This window comes from Panthera leo, chromosome E2, assembly GCF_018350215.1.
Source record: "Panthera leo isolate Ple1 chromosome E2, P.leo_Ple1_pat1.1, whole genome shotgun sequence".
NCBI lineage: Eukaryota > Metazoa > Chordata > Mammalia > Carnivora > Felidae > Panthera > Panthera leo.
In genome coordinates, this window is record NC_056693.1 from 51,767,150 (window position 1) to 51,788,664 (window position 21,515).

Below are 21,515 nucleotides of genomic sequence, written 5' to 3' on the forward strand. Positions count from 1 at the left end.
CCTCCACTTGCCTGTTCCACGTCATCCAGCCGGTTTCCCCGCAGCAAGTGACCCAAGGGAGAGCAAGGAGGCAGCCACAACGTCTTTTATGATGAAGGCTGGCAAGTCCCATGTCCTTGCCGTGACACTCGACACAACACACAGGCGGTCCTATTTAGTGTGGGAGGGGACTGCATGAGAGCGGGAACACCGGGGTGGCCCTGGGGGGGTCAGTGGGCCGCCTTGGAGGCTGGCTACCACAGTGGTCGGTTAGCTCTGTTGGGAATTCAAGGAAGACTTTCTGGAGGAGGTCATGCCTGGAACAGTGAAGTCGGGAACCAGGGTTCATACCCCGGGATGCACAGAACTCAAGGAGTCTGTGACCTTGGATGGAGGAAAATTGCTTCTTGACTTTCACAAACCTATGCCTGAAATTGAGCATTTCCTTCCATTATAAATGCAGGAAACTAACACAGTACCTGTGATTTTCGTCATCAGTAGAAATCCCAGATATTTTCTCCCATGACTACTGTTGAAGATACCTTCAAATATTGTTAACACTAATCAGTACTTTAAAATCATGGTGACTGACAGACCTACCAGCAGATTTTGATATTTCATGCATGTTAATGAAGCACAGGTATTATTATCTAACAATTTTGTTACTATTTTAATAATTGTCTTTCAATATATTTGCCTTTAAATTCTATGTATTTTATTTTATTTATTTAGTTTTTACGTTTTGATTTACCCCAACAGGGGGCTCGAACTCACAACCCAGAGATCAAGAGTCACATGGTCTTCTGAATGAGCCAGCCAGGTGTCGCTCTATGTATTTTTTTTTTTTAATTTTTAATGTGTATTTATGATTGAGAGACAGAGTGCAGGCATGGAAGGGGCAGAGACAGAGAGAGAGAGACACACACACAGAATCTGCAGCAGGCTCCAGGCTCTGAGCTGTCAGCACAGAGCCCAATGCGGGGCTCAAACCCACAGACTATGAGATCGTGACCTGAGCCGAAGTCGGACGCTCAACCGACTGAGCCACCCAGGCGCCCCTCTATGTATTTTATTTTATCCACTTACAGATGTCATTCTGAGAAAGAACCATAGAGGTCACTGACTGCCGAGCAGGTCCGTAAGACACACACAAAGGGGCGTGAAGCAGGAGACTAGGAATCATGTGGTTGGGGAAGGGCATCAGAGGCAGAGAACACCACGAGACAACGTGCAGGCTTCTGTGTATGTGTATTGCTAACAGCCTCAAGAAGGGGAGGGAGGTAGATGAGGCTGTGAACGCAAACATGGACCAGGTTCACAAAAATTCAGGTTGCAGAACGTGCACGTGATACCACTGTGGTAGTAAAGGCCTGAGATACGGGGGCCCCGGAAATGTTAGTTTTATGTATGTATTTACTCATGCATTTAGTTAAAAATGAGCTTTTGAGAATACATAATCCGTGCACAAATTGCAAAATTGGAAGTAGAAACAGTGAAAGCCTTCCTCTCATCACTCTGGGCTAGGACTTTGGAATGCTCTCTAATCTGGAAGCCACCCCTAGCTTATTTTATATCCTCAAGAAAGGGAATGTAAAGAAGGGGCTGTTTAGAGTTGCAATTTAAACAGCTGGCTGTGATCTACGTGCCCACTGAAGACAGGCTTTATGGAGAAGCTGTGGGGAGGGTGAGAGGCAGGGCTAGGAATGTCTGGGAGGGTATGTTACTCTTTCCTTTCCAAAAGAATTTACCACCAATGTGCTGGAACATCCCACGAGTGCAAATAAACATAGTTCATCTGGTTGAGTTCAGATTTCCTATGCTAATCATGGGAGGCAGTAGAGAAAGGTAATTAATAGAATACAGACTTCATGGGGTGTCTGGGTGGCTCAGTGGGGTAAACATCCGACTCCTGATTTTGGCTCAGGTCATGATCTCAGTCTGTGAGTTTGAGCCCCACATTGGGGGCTCCAGTGACAGCGTAGAGCCTGTTTGGGATTCTCTCTCTCTCCCTCTCTGTCTCTCTCTCTCTCTCTGCCCCTCCCCCACTGTCTCTCTCAAAATAAATAAATAAACTTAAAAACAAAAGAGACTTCTGGGGTGGCTGGGGGGCTCAGTCGGTTAAGCGTCCAACTTCGGCTTGGGTCAAGATCTAACAGTTCATGAGTTTGAGCCCCATGTCGGGCTCTGTGCTGACAGCTCAGAGCCTGAAGCCTGCTTCCAATTCTGTGTCTCCCTCTCTCTCTGCCCCACCCCTGCTTGTGCTCTGTCTCTGTCTCTCAAAAATGAATAAACGTTTTAAAAAAATTAAAAAAACAGACTTCAGAACTCAGAGAACTGGGTATAGTCTCTGCTCTATCTGTGGCCAAATCTGTGATGTATTTGCTAATCTGAACCTTAGTTTATCTCTTTTTTTTTTTATTAAAAAAGATATTTTTTTTACATTTATATATTTTTTGAGAGACAGAGAGAGACAGAGATAGCACAAGCAAGGGAGGGGCAGAGAGAGAATGAGACACAGAATCCGCAGCAGGCTCCAGGCTCCTAGCAGTCAGCACGGAGCCCAATGCGGGGCTCGAACTCACAAACTGCGAGATCATGATCTGAGCTGAAGCTGGATGCTTAACCGACTAAGCCACCGAGGCGCCCTTGAACCTTAGTTTATCTCTTATACAGTGAGGCCAACGATACTCATATCTACATGTTCGTCACAATGGCGTATGTGATAATGCTTGTGAAAACCTTCGTGTAATTATGCATATGCTTCAAAGTCAGATATAAAAGCAAAGTCGTGCTTCCTGGTTGAGTTTTAAAGTTCTTAAAGTCCTTTGGGCATCTAGCCAGCTCAGTGGGAAGAGCACGCTACTCTTGATCTCAGGGCTGCAAGTTCAAGCCCCATGTTGGGTGTAGAGCTTCCTTAAAAATAAAAACCTGAAAAAAAATAAAATTCTAAAAGTCCACTTCAAATCACTCATGACAACAATGACAACAGCTAACGGAATAATCTTGCCTTGTGCCTGACACTTGAAGCAGGGGGCGGAGGACTTTAAGCAGAACAGACTTCCTCACCACGGTTTTCGAGTGACTGGGACATCGGGACCGCCTCCCTGGAGGGTAATTCTTCTCCCTGTGGGGCAGAAGGTAGCCAGGCATGAAGTTAGGCTGAAGTAGAATTCTGAGAATGGTCAGAGGTTAGCAGTTATATACTAAGGCGACATTGAAACTTGAGGCCTTTGCAAGTAAATACAACAAATAAAATTTCCAAACGTGAGGATCTGATTTCGAGAGGTCACCTCAGTGGAAATGCACTCACCAGGGGAGAGTGCCTAGCTGTGGGCTCCGTGACAATGAGCCTGATCACTTAGTCCCAAGGACTTTGATAATGCAAAGCAATTACTGTCTCCTAATGCCTCAGGGAATCAAGTTCTCTCTTTAAAGCACACGTAGCAGGAGGTTAACAATGACCATACGGAGGTGTGCGTGTTGGGGGTGGATGGTAATATAGACATTCATTGTACTTGTCTCAAGTTTTCTCCATGTTTGAAAAATTTCATGAGAAGACATGTTGGGAGGGGCACCTAGGTGGCTCAGCCGGTTGAGGGCCCCACTCTTGATTTCAGCTGAGGTCATGATCTCATGGTGGTGAGATCAAGTCCTGCATTGGGCTCTGAGGTGAGCGTGGAGGCTGCTTGGGATTCTCTCTCCCTCTCAAGATCAATAAAGACATGCTGAGCAAAAGGAACAAAACAGACCACCAGAAAATAAATAAAAGTAGAACAGATATGATATTACAAAAAATAGTACTTTAAGTGAAATATGTTCAGTTTCATGAAAAATTCATTTCTTTTACTTTATTTTTCTCACTTTCCCCTGGAAGAGGGGCAATCCCTGGGCATCCATCTGTGGACCAGCATGGGGGACCCCTTGTGTTGGAAAGAAAGCACAGGGGGACGGTGGTTGAGAGGGTGAGTTTGGGGGCTAGTCCTCTTGTCTGGATTCTAATTCCAGCACCTGCTGGCTCTCGCTCTCTGAGTGACCGTGGGCAAGTTACTTAAATTCCTTGTGACCCAGTTTCCTCATCTGTAAAAACAGAGCTTGATAAGACAATAAGGGAAGTTAAGTGACTTGGCCACTATAAGTGACGTTACCTAAGTTTGGTCCCAAAGAGAATTATAGGAAATCCTATCCCTGAAATTCCCCCTTGTCTCAGTACACCTGTACATTTTGGTTCAAACTTCTCTTAAAACCCTCAAACCATAGTTCTTTGCCTGTAGGTGGTTTTTTTTTTTTTTTTTTTTTTTTGTATAATGTTTCTTTATTTTTGAGACAGAGAGAGACACAGCATGAAAGACACAGAATCTGAAGCAGGCTTCAGGCCCTGAGCTGTCAACACAGAGCCCAACAAGGGGCTTGAACCCACGAACCATGAGATCGTGATCTGAAGTTGGAAGCTTAACTGACTGAGCCACCCAGGTGCCCTGTACGTCTGTGGGTCTTATCCTAACCGACTGGTTTCTAGATGCAGGGGATGTTTTGTTTTTCTTGCTGTTGTTTTTTTTTTCCTCAGACACATGGCATAGTTTTTTCTCACTCACTGTGTGTTTGAATGAGTAAGTGAAATACAAACACGCCTTCCTACGTAAGGCCACAATGCTCAGGACAGTTTCGCCTGAGAATCCTGACTAGTATTCTTCCTTATTGGTTACCTCCCACGAGAAGTTTGTCAGAAGAGCCAGGAAGCTTCCCAAGTCTCATTAGCCTATGGAGTTTGGCACAAAAACATGAAGCTTAATTTCTCAAAGAATGGCGATTTCAAGTGTACCCGGTTTGCAGAATTGTTGGGGTGTCTGTGCGTGCGTTTGTGGGGGCAGGGATGGCCAGCATCACAGTAATGACATGACCTAATGACATGTGGCCCTGGGGATATTACACTAAAACTTGTGTCCCCTGCGAGTAATGACAAAACCGCTCTTAGCAACAATGCATCCATCTATGGTCATAAATTGTCACTTCCTGCATAAATGGTCACTCAAAGAGAAAAGACAATTCAAATGTAGAAATCCTTGTCAGAAAGGGTGGGGGGTGGTCTTTGGCCTTTCAAATCGTGGGCAGATAGGGCCATCTGGTGTGCGGTTATAGAACCACACGTTGAATTTTCCTTTAATCTCCTCACTACCAATCAATGTGATTTAGTTGGCTTTACCAGAACAAACCGCTCTTTAGGCTTTCTTAGGGGTACATCTTGAGGACCGTGGCTCATTCCCAAACCTAAGGCTCTCCAAACCCATAATAATCGTATACACTAACTAAGCTTGCCCTCTTATAGATCCTTGTGAGACCAAAGACAAAGCCATGTGTAAGCTGGAGTTCAAGGGGGCACAGAACTGTCAGTAAATAGAGAAAGCCTGCAAAGAGAGAGCAGAGCAGACAGAGGGGAAGCAAGAAACTGTGAAATCCAAGAGAGGAAAAAGACGGACCTGTCCTTGGGCTCTCAAAGGCCCTGATAACATTTAATGGAGCTCACGTGCACCCTGGATATAAACTTTTGAATTGTTGCTCGCAATCAAATAAGTATGACCAAAACAGTATCAGACCAAAACAGTATCATCAGAGTGAAGCTAAAAGGCTGTAAACTCTAACGTGTGGCAGGCCTACCCTCCCAAGTCCCCAAATGCCCGCTTGTCTTACTTCTTTAGCATTCTGACAGAGGCCACAGAGAGGGATAAAATGAGGTCACCATAACCATTTGGGATCATTAGTATTGTCTGGGCCACTCAGCCAGACTTCTGTCAGCTCCTGTCTCTCACCTGTTTTGAGGGACTAGAAATCGAAGAAACCAGTGCCCTTGGGGAATGCTAGAGAATGGACAATCCGAGCCAGCAGCGTCTGCCCACCTTGCGAATCTCTGCCCAGGAAGGGGCTGTTCCATGTCTTACGTAAATCTCAGCATTTAATTTGTGAGTTAGTAATTTTCTGGCTTCCTGTCAGCGTAGATCAGTGTTCGCAAGCGGGCACACGGTTGGCAACAGCCTGGAGACTTGTTAGTTGTTACAGCTTGGGGGAGAGGGATGCCATTGGCATCTAGCAGGTAGAGGCCAGAGATACTGCTAAATATCCTACAACAGGACAGACCTCCCCCTACCTCTCAACAAAGAATTATCTGGCCTCAAATGTCAGTAGCGCTGAGGTTGAGAAACCCTGATGTTCATGGCACGAGAAGCCCTGAGGGCATAATTTAAGTAGTAGGAAGAACAGATCATTGGCCTAGAGGTGGAGAATTTTACCAAGGGGACCACCACCAAGTTTAGGGAAGACGCCATACTCTATCACTACCGGTGGCCTGAGGCTGAGTCGTAGGTAACAGGTGCCAGCAGAGGTTGTGGTGAGGGCAACCTGAGAGAAACCTAAGCAGTCATTCCTTGAACAGAGATACAGATTATGATCGGGGGGACTAAGACTCATCAACTGATTCCATTTATTCTCCTCCCCATCATTAGGAGGCATTGTGACCTAATCTCTACTTATATGGAAGGAATGAATAGAGTTGGGTGACAGAGACGAGGGTTTAAATTGGGGTGAGCAGAAGAGCAGCTCATTAATTAACTTATTTAAATGCACATGGATTGGAGAGCGATGTTTTGATAAATCTGAGATGTGATAGACCTGTGAAAAGTAACATACACTTTCACTAGGTTAGTTCTTGGTTGGGCACCTTCAAAGGAAAGCAAGTCTCTTCCCTAGAGAGCATGCAGAACAGGAATCCCAAAGCCGTATCAATTTTAGGACTTGAACAAGACCAAAAACAACACAGGCCCCTGCCTCCCCATCCTCCCACCCCCTTAAATACGTAATTTCTCTGATGGAGGCTTACATACTTCCAAGACCTAGGCCACAGAAATCCTGGTCAGTAGACTTCCCTGGAACGCTGAGTTGGGGAGCAAGTTTCTACTGGGGAATGTTCTGGAAAACTCCTTAGGCAAGGCCAAGTTAAAGATACACTTCCAGTTTTTGACACAGGACATTTACGGAATACCTGTAGGTGCTCCAAGAGGAATCGAGAGAGCCATTTTGTAAATTGGGAATTTCATTTTAAACTAGGTCGATTTGTCGAGGGCCAAACCTAAGAAATCACATTGATTCATTCATTTCTTTCTTTCAATAAACTTGTAGGTCTAGGCATTTTGCTAAGCGCTGGCGATAGAAAGAAGCGTAAGACGTGGTGGTGCTCTGTGAGTTCCGTCAGGAGTACGCGGATAAAATAAATAATTGTAATATAAGCAATACAGTCTCCACTGCCGGTCATTCCTCTGTTCTTTCTTCTAACTCTGCCCACGTGTCCGGTACATGAAAAAGATAAGTCAATGAATTTTTGGCCCATAATTAAGCCCTTTATAAACGTTAGCCCTTTATTTATAAGCAGTATCTTGCTGTGGCTGGAAAAAACTTTTCCAAGTCTGGGTCATTAGAAGGTTGCGGGAGTTGGCATTTTTTAACGCTCCCAGCGTTACAGCGTTACGATTCCATGCACAATGAAGTTTGTGAATCAGCCTGGGTGATGGTAAGCTCTGGAAGGTTTCTAAGCAGGAACGTCCACTCTTTATAACGTTCTAGAAGAAGGAGAGGCCAGACGCCAGAAAGCCAGCAGCCGCATCCCTCCTTTCTGCTCCGCTGTCTCGTCCTGCTGGGCCTGGCCTACATTTCCCAGGATGCTCATTTGCTGGAGCTCCTGCAGGATTGGCCAGAACAACGCGGAAGTCATTGCAGGTCGCTCAGCAACGGGCGGAGTTCTGGACCGTGACTGGATACCCACGCCCCTTCTCTGCGGCCCGGGAGGTGGACGAAGCTCAGCTCCATCTCCTGAGTCACAGAGCGTTCACCGGCTTTTACTTCCAGCCGAGCGGCAGTGCGCCCTCTCCGGTGCTCTCAACCAGGGCTCTTCCTGGACCACGCCCCTTTCATCCCGGCAGCCCCGAAACTCCGGAGACTGGATTTCAGTTCCCGAGTCTGCAGAGCGGCTCTGGGTGGCGCACTGCGCAGGCGCGAGCGTTTGGGTCTCGCCGCGCGCGGCGCTCGGTTGTAGCGGGAGTGAGTTCCTGGGCGCGGAGACCCGGCAGCGGGTGACTGAGCGAGGGGGTGACCGACCGCCTCCCCTACCGCCATGGCAGCCCTGCGCTACGCGGGCCTGGACGACACGGACAGCGAGGACGAGCTGCCCCCGGGCTGGGAGCAGAGAACCACCAAGGACGGCTGGGTTTACTATGCCAAGTAAGGGGCCGCAGGGGGGCCGCCGGGCCTGGGACACACCTGGAAGGGGCCGCACCTGGAACCCTGACGGCCTCACGTGCCCCGGACCCTGCGCTGCCCCGAACGCCACCTGCGCGGGGCCGGCGCGGGCCGGCGCTGCAGCCTGGCTTGGCCGCGCGGAGCGGCAGTGATACTTAAAGAGCTTCCACGGGGAGGCCCCCGAGGTCCTGAGGAGGGGTCGGCAGCCTTTCTGGGCCCTGGGTCCAGTGGGGTCACCTGGCAGCGCTCAGGCGCGCCCTCTGCTGCTCACGAAGCGGCGCTGCACGGTGCCCTGGTGGCTAACAGGCCTTATTCCCTCGGAAAAAAAAAAAAAAAAAAAAAAAAAAAAAAAAAAAATCAGGAAAAAAAAAAAAAGCCGATGCCTCGGGGGTCTGGGCAGGGAGCTGGAAGTATGTATTTTAAATAAATCTCCTAATATAGTTATGTATGTGTGTGTGTGTATGTACATATATCTATATACGCACACATACATCTGTATGCATATATAATAGAGCTCCAGCAGTTTCCCCGCAAAGTTTTGGAAACACTAGCAGACCCTTTCTGCCGTTATTAAGTGTGTGACTTTGGGCCATTGAAAGAACTCTCAGTCTTTTTCATCTGTAAAATGGGTTGATAGAGTTTTAATTGAGGCCGCGTACCTAAAGCACTTAGCACAGATCTCATAAGTACTCCATGCTCAATGATTTCACTTACCCCCAACCACCGTGCAGCTGTGACAGCACTTAAGCCTGATATTAGAATCACCTGCCAATGGCCCCAAATACAGATTTCAGAGACCCTCATGCCGCAGACACCCACCGTGGTTCGGAATCTGTGTTTTCTAGGCTTTCCACGTAAGGCAGGTTATCAATTGGCTTTGAGAAACGTGGGTGTAAGTCAGTGATTTTCAACACCTGGAAAATGTCGAAAATATCTTTTCTTTAGTTCCTCCTCCTGCGCTTCTCATTTAACTGGTTTGGGCCCTCCCCGCCTCCATTGGTATGTTGTCAAATCCGACCAGGCGATTCTTATCTACCCCAGGTTGTGAGCCACTGCTGTCTTTGGTTGCTTGGTAGAAAGAAAACCAGAAAAGAAAAAAAAAAAAAAAAAAAAAGGAAGACCTTGGAGAGTTGATTTATTCACGACATATTGGGGTTTTATCACATGCCAGGCTTTTTGCTGGGCGCTGGTTATACTGAGATAAATAAGGCCCAGTTGTCACCCGTTGTTACATGGCAGAGTGGCGCGTGGGTGGTTCCCGTGCAGCCTGTATATAGTGAGCGGCAGCCTGTTGGCAGGAGGCATGTGTGGGGAGGTGGGGGACACCGCAGGTGAGCCCGAGAGTTGGCCTCCCAACTCCTGGGCGTGTTCGGGACCGGCCCAGGTGGAGGAAACTGAGCGGAGGCCTCCGTGTGGCGTGAGTGCCGCTGGCGGCGTGGGAAGATTGAGGCGGCACAGAAAGTCCGCGTTTTGTCGGGGAGCTGGGGCCCCATCGGCAGGACCCGGGGATCCCCTGAAGGCTTGGATCCAGGGGGGTGCCAAGGGGTTTATGTCTTTCATATTTCGGAAGGTGGTCTCTGGGTCTGGAGAACGGAAGGGATGAGCGTAGCCACAGGGAGCCCTTAGGCTGTAGCCAGGCTCCAGGCAGCTTCTGAGCGCCCACTCGCCGTTCCCTCTGCCTGGATTGCTGCACGAAGGGTTTTGTCATCCCCTCCATGCTGAGCTTAACTGCTACTGGTTTCCCCTTGTCCCTGACCCCTGCACCCTCCTCCTGGCACCTTGTTATCTGAGTCATGGTACCTGGCCTTGCCTGTAGTCATTTTAGCCATACTGTCCTGGTTTGCACTGTCTTCTCCCCAGATTGTAAGTTTCGTGAGGGGGGGGAGGAACGGGGGGGGGGGGGGAACCTTTTCTTGTTACCCTCTGTATCTCCTGTGCTTAGCACCCGGGAGACAAAGTAAGTCCCTGTGTAGTGGGGGGAGTAATTCACGCAGTGAAGGTTTCCTCCGGCCTTGCTGAGCGGGGGGCATACTGGGCTTTGGAATGCAAAGGTGCCCATCACGGGGGCCCTGGCTGTCAGAGCCCTTCTCTGCCTGCTGCTTTGTGTGGGGCCTGCGTTCGTTCTGGCCACCTACCCTAGGCCCCCTGGCTTCCTGTCAAGTTTGCCTGGAGCCTGGGGTCACCCTGCCTTTCCCCTTATGTTGGGTGGCCTTTCTCATCTGCTTCCTTCCTCGATGGCATCCAGTGTCTGGGTGCTGCTTTCACTAAATAAGGTCTGCATGTCCCAGCCAGCTTCTCTGAGAGCTTCTGGGGGCCCACGGCCAGGGCTTTCAGTGGTGCACGCGCGGTCTCCAAAAAGGCAGTCTCCCAGCCCTCCCCAGTGTTTTGGGTCTCAAACTGGCCTGTCTGGTCCCATTGTTTACACTGAATGTAGGGACAGGGCTTGGCTGGGTCCTAACTGGGGGTCTCTCTCTCCAGTTTCCCTGGCTCTCTGTTCTTTAACTCTCCAGGCAGAAGCATGCCTCTGACCAAGCCTAATCCTGGATTCCCCTTGATCTCTCTTGACCTGCAAGCATCCTGGCCCTTTTCTTCTAACTCTGAAAGGGTTACTTGTTCTCTCTTAGGGGTTGGAAAACTGCTAATGGGCTGAAAGAAGACTGCCTTTTGTGTCCTTACTGTTTTCATGTGGTCTTCTTCTCAATGGCAGCAAGGCCACCCCCAAGGACAGAGGCTGTAGCTCCCAATGAGACTCTGGGATCCTAATGAGACCCCCTCGCGGACTCATAGCTTTGCCCCTCTCCCATCGTGTGGCTTCTGTGGGCGCCTCGTGCTTTCCCATGGTACAGTCAGAAGCACACATGTCACATGGCTCCCGGCCCACCAGGCTGGGCTTTCAGGGAGAGGATGACCCTGCCCCTGAGGGCAGACCTGGCACCAGAGAGAGCTGGTGGGCCTTTCTCCCGTCCCTCACATGGTCCAGAGCAGCCCCTATGCCCAAGCCGGGAGGTGGGCATGGAAGGACGAGGTCTCAGTGCCGGGCTGTCGCTGCAGGCACCTGTGCCTCTGGGCTCTCCACCCCCAGCCCCCTTTTCTTTTTTTCTTTTTTTTTTTTTAAATTAAAAAAAAAAAATTTTTTTTTTAACATTTATTTTATTTTTGAGACAGAGAGAGACAGAGCATGAAAGGGGGAGGGTCAGAGAGAGAGGGAGACACAGAATCCGAAACAGGCTCCAGGCTCTGAGCAGTCAGCACAGAGCCCGACGCAGGGCTCGAACCCACGTACCGCGAGATCGTGACCTGAGCCGAAGTCGGACGCCCAACCGACTGAGCCACCCAGGCGCCCCCCCAGCCCCTTTTCTTGGGAAGCCCTCCTCACAGTCAGCTGTCAGCCTCCAAGTTAACTATACTTAAAAAAAAAAAAATTCTAGAATAGCATTCTTGAGATGATATCCATGTAATGTGGTATGAATTTAATTTTGATCCTTTTGGTTTAAATTAAGATCACTGTTAATTATCTCTTTAAGTGACAAAAAAGCTTATTGAAAAAGAAAACACAGAAGAGGGCTTCTGTTTAAAGGAGAAGAAGATAACACTTTGGGGACGTGTGTCGTGCTTTTCTGTTCATTAAAAAGTCATTTTAGGTTACAATTAAGAACACTTTTTAATTAAGTTTTGCATGTAAGTATTTATTCAAATTAATACTTCTGTGTGAAAGGCACAGTTCTTAGTTCTTCACACACATTAACTCATTCAGCCCTCTCTAACCCCAAGCAGTTGGTGTTACTGTCCCCATTTTACAAATGGGGAAATTGAGGCACAGGGCGGTTAAACACCTGTGTAAGAGCACACGGCTGGAAAGTGGGAGAGCCAGAAATCATGAGCCTTGGCTCTGAGATTCTTACTACCAAATTATGCTCTTTTCTGTGAGGCCCGGGATTCTCCCCCAGGGACACTGTGTCCTTCAGGGGACAGTTGGTGATATCTGGAGATGCTTTCTGATCCCACAACGGTGGGATATTGGCATCTGGTAGGTAGAGACCAGGGATACAGCTAATCATCCTGCAGAGCACAGGACGGTCCCAGCAGAGAGCGATCTGGCTGAAATGTCAGGAAACGCTGGCTTGGGCGTTTTTTGTCAAAGTCAAAAACACGAGGGTGACAGTGTTTATCTTGTTTTTTTTTTTTTTTTTTTAACCTGTCTTTCAGGATAGAAAGAACATGTTCTGAGAGGATTTTCCAGCTCCTTTGGAAAGCGTTTATTCACTCCCCCTGTTTACATCGGGGCGGCTACGAGGGCAGGTGCAGGGCTGGGTGTGTGAGGTTTCAGCTGGACGCACGCCTGCCCGAGAGGGTCCGTGTCCCTCTCACAGGGGCACTTTGTGGATTCTCGAGGGCAGGACTTTCAGCAGCTCGGCTCAAAGCTCATTTGATGCCTGCCTGTGGGATGGAAACTACTCATAACACCAGGCAGAGGAAAATGATCACATCTGTAAACTTTTGTTGTTTAATTTTTTTAATGTTTTATTTATTTTTGGGAGAGAGAGAGAGAGAGAGAGAGAGAGAGAGAGGATATGAGTTGGGGAGGGGCAGAGAGAGAGGGAAACACACAATCTAGAGAAGGTTCCAGGCTCTGAGCTGTCAGCACAGAGCCGAACGTGGGGCTCGAACTCATGAACCTCGAGATCATGACCTGAGCTGCAGTCGGATGTCCAACTGGCTGAGCCACCCAGGCGCCCCCGTAAACTTTCTTGAGAAGCAGGGGGTAGGGCAGGGCAAAGAGTGGGAGCGGCGTGTGTCCTTGGAGGTGTCCGTTTTGTCTGCTGGCCGCTCCCTCCAGTGTGCGAGGAGACGCAGGGGCTGTGTCAGCGAGGAGGGGCTCGTCCTTACCGGGGACTCAGGGTCTCCCTTTCTGCAAGCAGGATTTCGTGGTGGCCAAGGTACAAGCAGAAGTGGGTCATTGCTGCTGATAACCCTACATTTGTACAGTGACTTCACTGTTCAGTCGCTGTCACAGGTAGAGCGTCCCTTACCTTTCCAGTGGCTCTGTGAGGTGGCCGTGGGGCAGGGAGACTGGCTGACTGTAGGCATGCAGGCCCCCGAGTCTTTGGCCCCGAGTCCAGTGTCCCCCGTGACCCTGCACCTGCCACTGAGCGTTTGCAAAAACAGACCAGAAGCCGGCATTTCCCACAAAACCTTGCTTGCTGGGTGTCACATCTTCCAGTGGATTCCTGCTCTGTCTGTTTGTTCTGTTGAAAGCAATTGGTGGGGAAGGAATATTGAGATTTTATCATCTAGATGTCAGTGATTAATCATTATTTTCTACTTTGGCATGAGTGTGTGAACTTTTAGGAAATCCAGCCTCTCCTTTGAATGCCTCTGACAACATCCAGCTGCTTCTCTGATGCAGTAATTTTCTGTTTTTCCCTACACTTCATCACCTGTTAACAGGTGTCTCTAGTCTGTTGTTGGCTCACGATTTTAATTATAACTTTGTATGCTGTTAGATAAAATGCCAAATTTACCACAGAAATGAGACTAGTTTGTATATCTGATTTGTCTAAAATAATAGGTAGCACTTTTGAGGCTTTTTACACGCAGGTACTCTGTTCAACCCTTTAGCATTTCCTTGAGATCAGTTCTAGGGTTCTTTCCATTTTGCAGGTAGGAAAATCGAGGTTCTGAAGTTGAGTAACTTGGCTGGGTGGGCAGTTAGGTGACCTTTGGGACTATCCTGCCACATTCTTAAATACCTCTTGGGAGCAATTAGGAGTCAGTGTTAAAACACTTTGAAGTTGCATCTGTGGGAAGAATAAATACTTAAGATTCATATTCTATCTAATGATCTCTAAATATCGGCATTATATGCTAGGCTGAAGTCTGGCCACCTGTCCCGGAATAAAACGAAAACAAATGCAGACCCCTTGTGATGCTCTGAGGGCTTCACTGAGTGAGCTTCCTGGGGTTGACCCACACCTGCTCCCAGTGCCCTTCCCCTCCTCCTCTGGAGCAGCTCACAGCGCCGTTCTTTCCGGAGGTTTCCTCCGGCTGCTGCTCTTCCCCACCCAGGGAATTGGATCTGGTGCAAACAGTAACATTTATGCTCTGAGTATTTCTTTTCTGAACTCTGGCTTTACTACTCTTGAGAGACAGTATTATTTGGGAGGGGAAAAAAAAAGTTAATGCAGCTTATTAAGTTTTAGAAGTGTAACCCTTACTGTTTTTTGGGGATTTTTAACTTTTTTTTTTCTTCATAGTCACACTGAAGAGAAGACCCAGTGGGAACACCCGAAAACTGGAAAAAGAAAACGAATAGCGGGAGGTCCGTATGTTGTTCTCATAGAGCGAAGAACCTTGTATTCAAAGCATAAATGACCTAGGAAAACTGTCATGGTCAGAGGGGTGACAGGCCGCTCTCATTCCTCGAAGGTTCTTTCCTTGCTCAGAGGAGCTCGCGGGACGGGGTGGAGGAGGCGATGAGAGTGGGGTGGGCTGGCGAGGGTGACCTCTCTTGGGCTTTCTGGACCGGCCACGCGGCCTGAGTGTGGCCCAGCGTGGCTGCTCGTCGGTGGGCCAGGCTTCGGGGTGGGAGGTGGGAGGGCGTGGCGCCTCTGGACCCTGGCCCGCGTGTCCATTCACCCCACCCCTGCCGCGCACAGACCTGCCAGCCTTCCTGTGTTTCAGACTTGCCGTATGGATGGGAGCAAGAGACCGATGAGAACGGACAAGTTTTTTTTGTCGAGTAAGTGGCTGTATAGAAGCTATTCTCAGTCATTTTTCTTTTCTTTTAAAGCGTACTTGTTTATTTAGAGAGCGTCCACACACGCGTGTGCGTGTGTCAGAGAGAGAGGGGGAGGGAATGCCAAGCAGGATGCACGCTGATGCCCCGAGCCTGACGTGGGGCTTGATCTTACTGTGAGATCATGGCCTGAGCCGAGATCAAGAGGCAGATGTTCAGCCGACTGAGCCACCCAGGCGCCCCTTGTTTTGCTCCACAGTAGGAATTTTTAGTTGTGAAAGTAATACACCTTGAATATAGAAAAACATGTAGTGTATATAACTAATCTTATCAGTAGGAATAACTACTTTTAACAATTTTTTGATTTATTCTCCAAGTCTGGTTTCTATACACATGCTTTCCTTAAACTAGAAAAAAGTAGGGAGTGTACTGTGTGAATTATTCAGTAACCTGTTTTATTCCCATGTAATATCTTGTGAGCATTTTCTCATATATATATTTTTCAAGACAGTGGTGCTTAATGGCCATGGAGTCTTATTATTATATTTTTTTACAGAGATACTGTGACTTATATTATCTACTGAGCATTGATGTTGTTGAATTCCTGGGTAGTTCCTTGGCCCCTTTCCTCTGAGCCTGTTACCGTGATGTGCTGGTATGATGTCCACAACCTGTGCTGGGGTTGGGCATGGGGCGGAAAGCCCAGGTCCCTTCCCATGGTGCACATGCTTTCGCCCTGGCTTCTCTCAGGCTCCCAAGGGGAAGTCTGGGCGGAGCCTGGAGAGGTGTATACATGTGGCCCCTGCTGGTGGCCCCGCAGCACGTTGTGGCCTCTCACACTGTGCCCATCCAAATGCCTCTGTGGCAGCTCTGGTTATAAGTAAAATGAAAGTTGGCTTCTTCTTGGCTCTCTCTACTTATAGGGTGATAAGTATAGATTAAAAAACATTTTTTTTAATGTTTATTTATTTTTGAGAGAGAGAAGGAGAGCAAGTGGAGGAGAGGCAGAGAGAGAGGGAGACAGAATCCGAAGCAGGCTCCAGGCTCTGAGCTGTCAGCACAGAGCCTGTCGTGGAGCTTGAACTCACGAACTGTGAGATCATGATCTGAGCCAACGTCAGACGCATAACTGACTGAGCCACCCAGGCGCCCCATAGATTTTTAAACTATATCGTTTTAGGCGCACACATACAGTACAAGTAAACTTTAAGTCACAAAATCTCATCTATTCAGGAGAGTTAGTTCTTAATGGTTTTTAAGATATTTTGAGGTCTTTTGTCTCCGATCAGAGAGAGTACATTTAAAATGTAAAGAAATAAATCTGTTACATAGGAGTAACCTAGTAATCCATGTGTACCAATGTATTTTAATTTTGTGTCTGTAAGACTTAGCTCAAAGCCAGATCACAACTATAGTGCTTGAAGGAGGTATGAATATGGTCTTAAAATGAAAATCATTACAACTTCAGAATGTTCACACTTTTTTTTTTTTAAATATCATTTTGAGATTTCTCCCTCTCTGCCCTTGCACAGGGTTCAGAGATTTCACTGAAATCTATGGAAAAGAGTGGCTGACAGATCTTACAGCCACATTTACATGAATTAAAAAAAGAAAAAAATCCCAAAGCTGCCTCCTTTTTTGAGATCTTAGGATACAAGGCAGTGCTGTCTGTATGCTGCAGCGTATTTTACAGGCAGTTCTGAAGAAAAGGATTTGATGATTATCTTTCCAGGCAGGAATGTAATCCTTCTGGAGGCCAGAAGACAGACTTAAATGGATGCCAGTTCTTTCCAGGGTTAAGAATAAGCCTTTTTAGTACATGAAAAATGGGGTTTGCCTAGTCCAAACTATAAGATTATCTCATGTTTATAAATGCCTGGGTTCACTGCTTTCTCCTTTGCAGCCATATAAATAAAAGAACCACCTATTTGGACCCAAGACTGGCGTTCACTGTGGACGATAATCCTACAAAGCCGACCAGCAGACAGAGATACGACAGCAGCACCACCGCCATGGAGATACTCCAGGGCCGGGATTTCACTGGCCAAGTGGTTGTGGTTACCGGAGCCAATTCAGGCATAGGTAGGCCATACCTTACGGTCGTTGTTGTTATTTTTTTGTCCCTTAAATTTTAACCGTAATGAAATCTTTTGTAGTGGTTATCTAATTTAAAAATGTGTTGATAGCCTTTTCTGCTATCGTTCTGTGAAGACGCTGGCCTCTTTTTAAACCGCACTGTTCTCATGCAAGGCTGCTGGGGGCTGCCGGGGGCGGGGTGGAGGGGGGTCGGCCGTGAATTCTCTGAGGGCTGGACACTCAGCACAAGGTGGTGGCCATTTTGGTTTCGAAGGACTGGAGACAGCCCGTTCCGTGCGAGGGCTCCCGACCCGGTCTGTGTAGTGTGAGGACACATTTCAGCTACCTGGGTTTTTGAAACCAGAATTGCCTGGTAATGAAATAGGGGGAGAAAGGTTGCTGCAGGGTTCAGCTGGTCACTGAACTGTTCCTTTGGGAACAGGGTCTCGTTCCTCTGTGAAGCTGGAGAATTAGTCCTTGTCTTAACCTCTGGATTAACCGTCTGAACTGCAGTGACGTCATAGGTAGATGGCTCCAGAGGGTGTCCTTCCTTAGGATCAGGGGCTGCTGGAAGGAACCGTGGCAGAGCAGAGGCTTGTACAGGAACTTTCCATGTGATTTTATCCTTACTTTGTTTTGATCCACTAACATCAGTGCACGTACCTGTAAGAACGAAACCGCTTTGATTTGCATCCTCAGGTTGATGGACGCAGATAAAACATAGAATTACCTTTGGATGTCTTCTGGCAAGTTCTCTCTGGCCTTTGGCCCCTCACGGTCCCCCCACCCCCGCCTCGTTGGCCACCTGTTTCTTAAGCTTTGTCTTCTCACCCTTTGTGCACCTCCTCCATTGTCTCCTTGCTCTGTCCTTCTTGATTTTCAGTTACTCCTTCTTGAACCTCCACAGACACCCCCGGCAGCATCAGGGGGAGCGCGGGAGGTGAAGATACGTTCTGTACAGTCGAGCAGGCGATAGTCCCAGAGCCGAAGTCTTGACTATGCTTGTCTATGAAGGCAAAGAGGCAAATGGAATTTTTAAAAATTGAAAGGGAATTTATTTAAAATCAACTCTCAGACCTCATCGTAGGCTCAGAATATCTTCCGAAGTTCTGTATTGGGGTGAATTCTATATAATCATCATTGATGTGGAAACTGATGATGATGCTGTGCTAAAAATAATGGCTGGATCCTCAGTCACCCAAGAAGCAGTATGTTGTGTTGATTGCCTTGACTGTTCTTATGTGAAGGTGTGGACCAACACGGTGTGGAATAATTAAGAAAAAAATCAGTGCTTAAGGAATTAAGTAAAACCTCTTTTTTTTTTATTTAACACTCAGTTAACCAGGAAACTAAAATATCTCATTCCTTTACTCTTCTGGCTAGACAGTTTTTTCCTTTAATCAGTAAGGTACGTGACTACTGGCTATTTCCCGCGCGAGAGTTCAAACTTTGTTCTGTCTGACGTCAGATAGCAGACCGTTGGGTATGGCTAATGCTCCAGCAAGGATTTGCAGCATCGAAAGCATCAAAGATTGTGATCCAGGACTAGTTGAGCTGGTTCACAGTACACCGAGAGCTGTGTTTCGATGGATCTGTAACCATCGTAAAGGAGGGGATTCTGCAGCAGTGAGAGTGAATGTGGTGTTCGTTGGAATGGACCTTGAACCTCTTGAAGACTCTTCCTTTCTGATGTCCATAATCCGCTTGGTGGACAGTGCAGGCAGGTGCCTGTGGTCCAGTTAGCAGTGGTGGCGAATCCTAAAGCTCAGAGTGGAAGGAGTGCTGGGAGGGCCTTGGGGCGACCAGCTCTTCCTATTCAAACACCCTCCTCCCCCCCGGCTTCTTCTCTAGCTCCAGCCTCCCCTCGGAAATTGCCTTTAGTGCCGACACCTCAGCCCCTCTCTTCTCCACTCTTGGGAAGCGTAGGTCCAGGTGGCGCTAAAGGTTTTTATGCTTAGTTTTTGAAATAATATCGCACTGAAAATTCCGAGCAATCAAATCCTTGCAAATAACCTTCCCTCGGCAGCAGTGGTTTCAGGCTTAAAGAAAAGAGGCTGAAGAGAGGCTCGTGGCTTTTCATCATCCCTAAGTTCGCTTTTGTATCCCGCGTGGCTGCCTTAGACAGCGTCCTTGCCCAAGTAGGCTGTGGCTTCTAGATAAAGTCCTTCCTTCTCCTGAACTGTGAAACATGTCAATTTATAAATTGCTATCACCACTTTTCAAATGAAATAACTGAATGCGGGATGAATTGAGCATCTTCATTTCCAAGACTTGTGGGCATTCCGGAACCATCTTCCATCAGAGCTTTAATGGTGTTGGCGTTCACTTTCCTCTTGGCAAAATTTGGAGCCTGCCTTCTGTGCGTTAACTGTCCAGCCTTTACCCTTGTGGATGTCTGTTCTCCTTGGAGTAGTGTGGGCTGGAACAAAGCAGAGCAGTGTTTATTTTGGGAGCGGTGACTCCTTGACTAAAAACATAGGTAACCCAATTTGCTTTGTAAATGCTGATTTCCAAACCTGGTATTTCCAGTGACTGTTTATTTTTTATATTTTTAAAATTCTCCACAAGGCATTGCCTTGTTGGAATTTGCTCTTGGTGAGCCTCGCTCTCTCTGATGGGCGGGGATGGTCAGGAGGTAAGAGGGGACACCTCTCCTTGATGAACTTCAGTGAGGCACTGGGAGCCTGCCCACCTTGAAGCGGCTTCTTAGCAGATTTTTTGTGATTGTCTTCCTCCTCTGGCTGTGAGTGATACAGAGCTATATTTAGAGTTTTTCGAATTTTCAATAGTTTGTAGTACTAAGGAAGGCATTTGGAGGGATTCCCACTTAATTCAGCTCAAAAAGATCAGAATGATTCTGGGAGATAGAAGGATTCTGAAGAGATGTCGGCACAAAGCATTATGCGTTCTTGAAATCTTTGCTTTCACACTTCACGTCTGTAACCAGGCATTGCTGCTGATGCAGTTCAGCTATCTAGACTCGGGGTCGGCAGACCCTGGCTGGTGGGCTAAGTCTCATTGGTGTCTGATTTTGTAAGTTAAGTTTTGTTGGAACACGGCCACTCCCGTTTGTTTCCATTTTGTCTGTGGCTGTTTTCGTGTTATCAGCAAAACTGAGTAATCACGGTAGAGACCATATGGCTTTGCAAAGCCTGAAATATTTACTCTCTGGTCCTTTACAGAGAGAGTTTGCCACCTGCATTAAATGATGGTAATCCCTTTAACATGATGTCACCCCAACATTCTCTAAATTAGCCACAGTTTAGATAAAATTTAGATAAATTGATGCCCGCTCACTGTGTGTAACTGCTGGGGACATCCCGCCCGAGGCTTGCACCCCCGGCTTCAGCTCTGTCCCCTTTTTTAGGGAGCTGCGAGCGTTCGCAACATTCGGAAGTTGTCTCCTCGGAAACTAACGCTCTTCTCTCCTTGACCTTTGTCCAACCAGCGTTCTGAACCTGAAGACCTTTGTAGATTGAGAGCTGTAGCTTGGACCCCTCTCTGTGGAGATCAGCCTCTCAGTGCCCCGGGGGAAGCCATCTCTTCACCCAGAGCTTCTTCTAGCAAACCAAGAGGCCTGGAACCCCACAGTCGCGACCGCTAACCAGTAGACACGGGGGAGGAACTGCTTTCCGTTTGTGCTCGGCGTGGCGCTGAGCAGGGAGGGTCGGCTGAGTGGCGACTCTGGATCTAGTGGCTTGTTTGCTGGCTTCGATTTGGTAAAGCTAAGTGGACATGGCTGCCGCCATTTAACGGTGATCGTTAAATACACACCTCACCGGGAAGTCTCGGGAGAGGGGATGTGTTAGGCTAGGATTTCCCACCCTGGAGGACCCCATCGCTGCTTTTCTAGACTCAACCTGTCATTCGCCCTGATTTGGCTCTGCGTGTAAATGGTTCCGTCTGAAGTGCCACCTTCTTGGATCTGCGGGCTGACATGTGCCCGTCAGAGGCAGGGTTCTTCCAGTGAGGGGTTCGCTGAGCGCCCAGTGTGGGACAGCGCCCTCCCTGTTGACGGTCTCCCGTTAGCAGGGGCTTTTGTTGGGACTCACGCACTCTGTTGCCACGAGCAGGCAGCACGATCACACTTAAGGAGTGAGACCAGATTTTGTCAAATGTCCACTTAAAAACTAGTCACAGCTATGAGCAAACGAGATACTTTCAGTGTGATGTTCATTGGCAATGATGCTGAAAGTTTCTCCTTGTGGCCTTAAACTGCCACTAGTTTAAATTTGATGTTTCAATCCCTTCTGGAGTTGATTCAAGTTGAAAAGTTCCTGTGGCCTTTTGAACCTTCATAACATTGGGCTGCATCAGATGTCGTGACTTTAGATCTAGGATAGCCTGGTCTGCTTTCGATTTGTGAGCCGCAGAACTCATCACCAGGAATAAAACTTCTGTTCCCTGAAGAAATACTAGCTGGCCACCTTGTTATATACAGTGA

The 21,515-nt window shown here is 47.9% G+C and overlaps 1 protein-coding gene across 1 annotated transcript in view; it reads left to right on the plus strand.

The window, feature by feature from the left end:
• The first annotated feature begins 7,858 nt into the window (after nucleotides 1-7,858).
• WWOX (WW domain containing oxidoreductase) overlaps nucleotides 7,859-21,515 on the plus strand; it is a 974,945-nt gene continuing 961,288 nt past the window's right edge. The window contains exons 1-4 of the mRNA XM_042919616.1: nucleotides 7,859-8,241; nucleotides 14,514-14,578; nucleotides 14,941-14,998; nucleotides 16,899-17,077. Of these exons, the coding sequence (XP_042775550.1) occupies nucleotides 8,135-8,241; nucleotides 14,514-14,578; nucleotides 14,941-14,998; nucleotides 16,899-17,077 (409 nt within the window). The 5' untranslated portion in view covers nucleotides 7,859-8,134. The remainder of the gene's footprint in view (nucleotides 8,242-14,513; nucleotides 14,579-14,940; nucleotides 14,999-16,898; nucleotides 17,078-21,515) is intronic.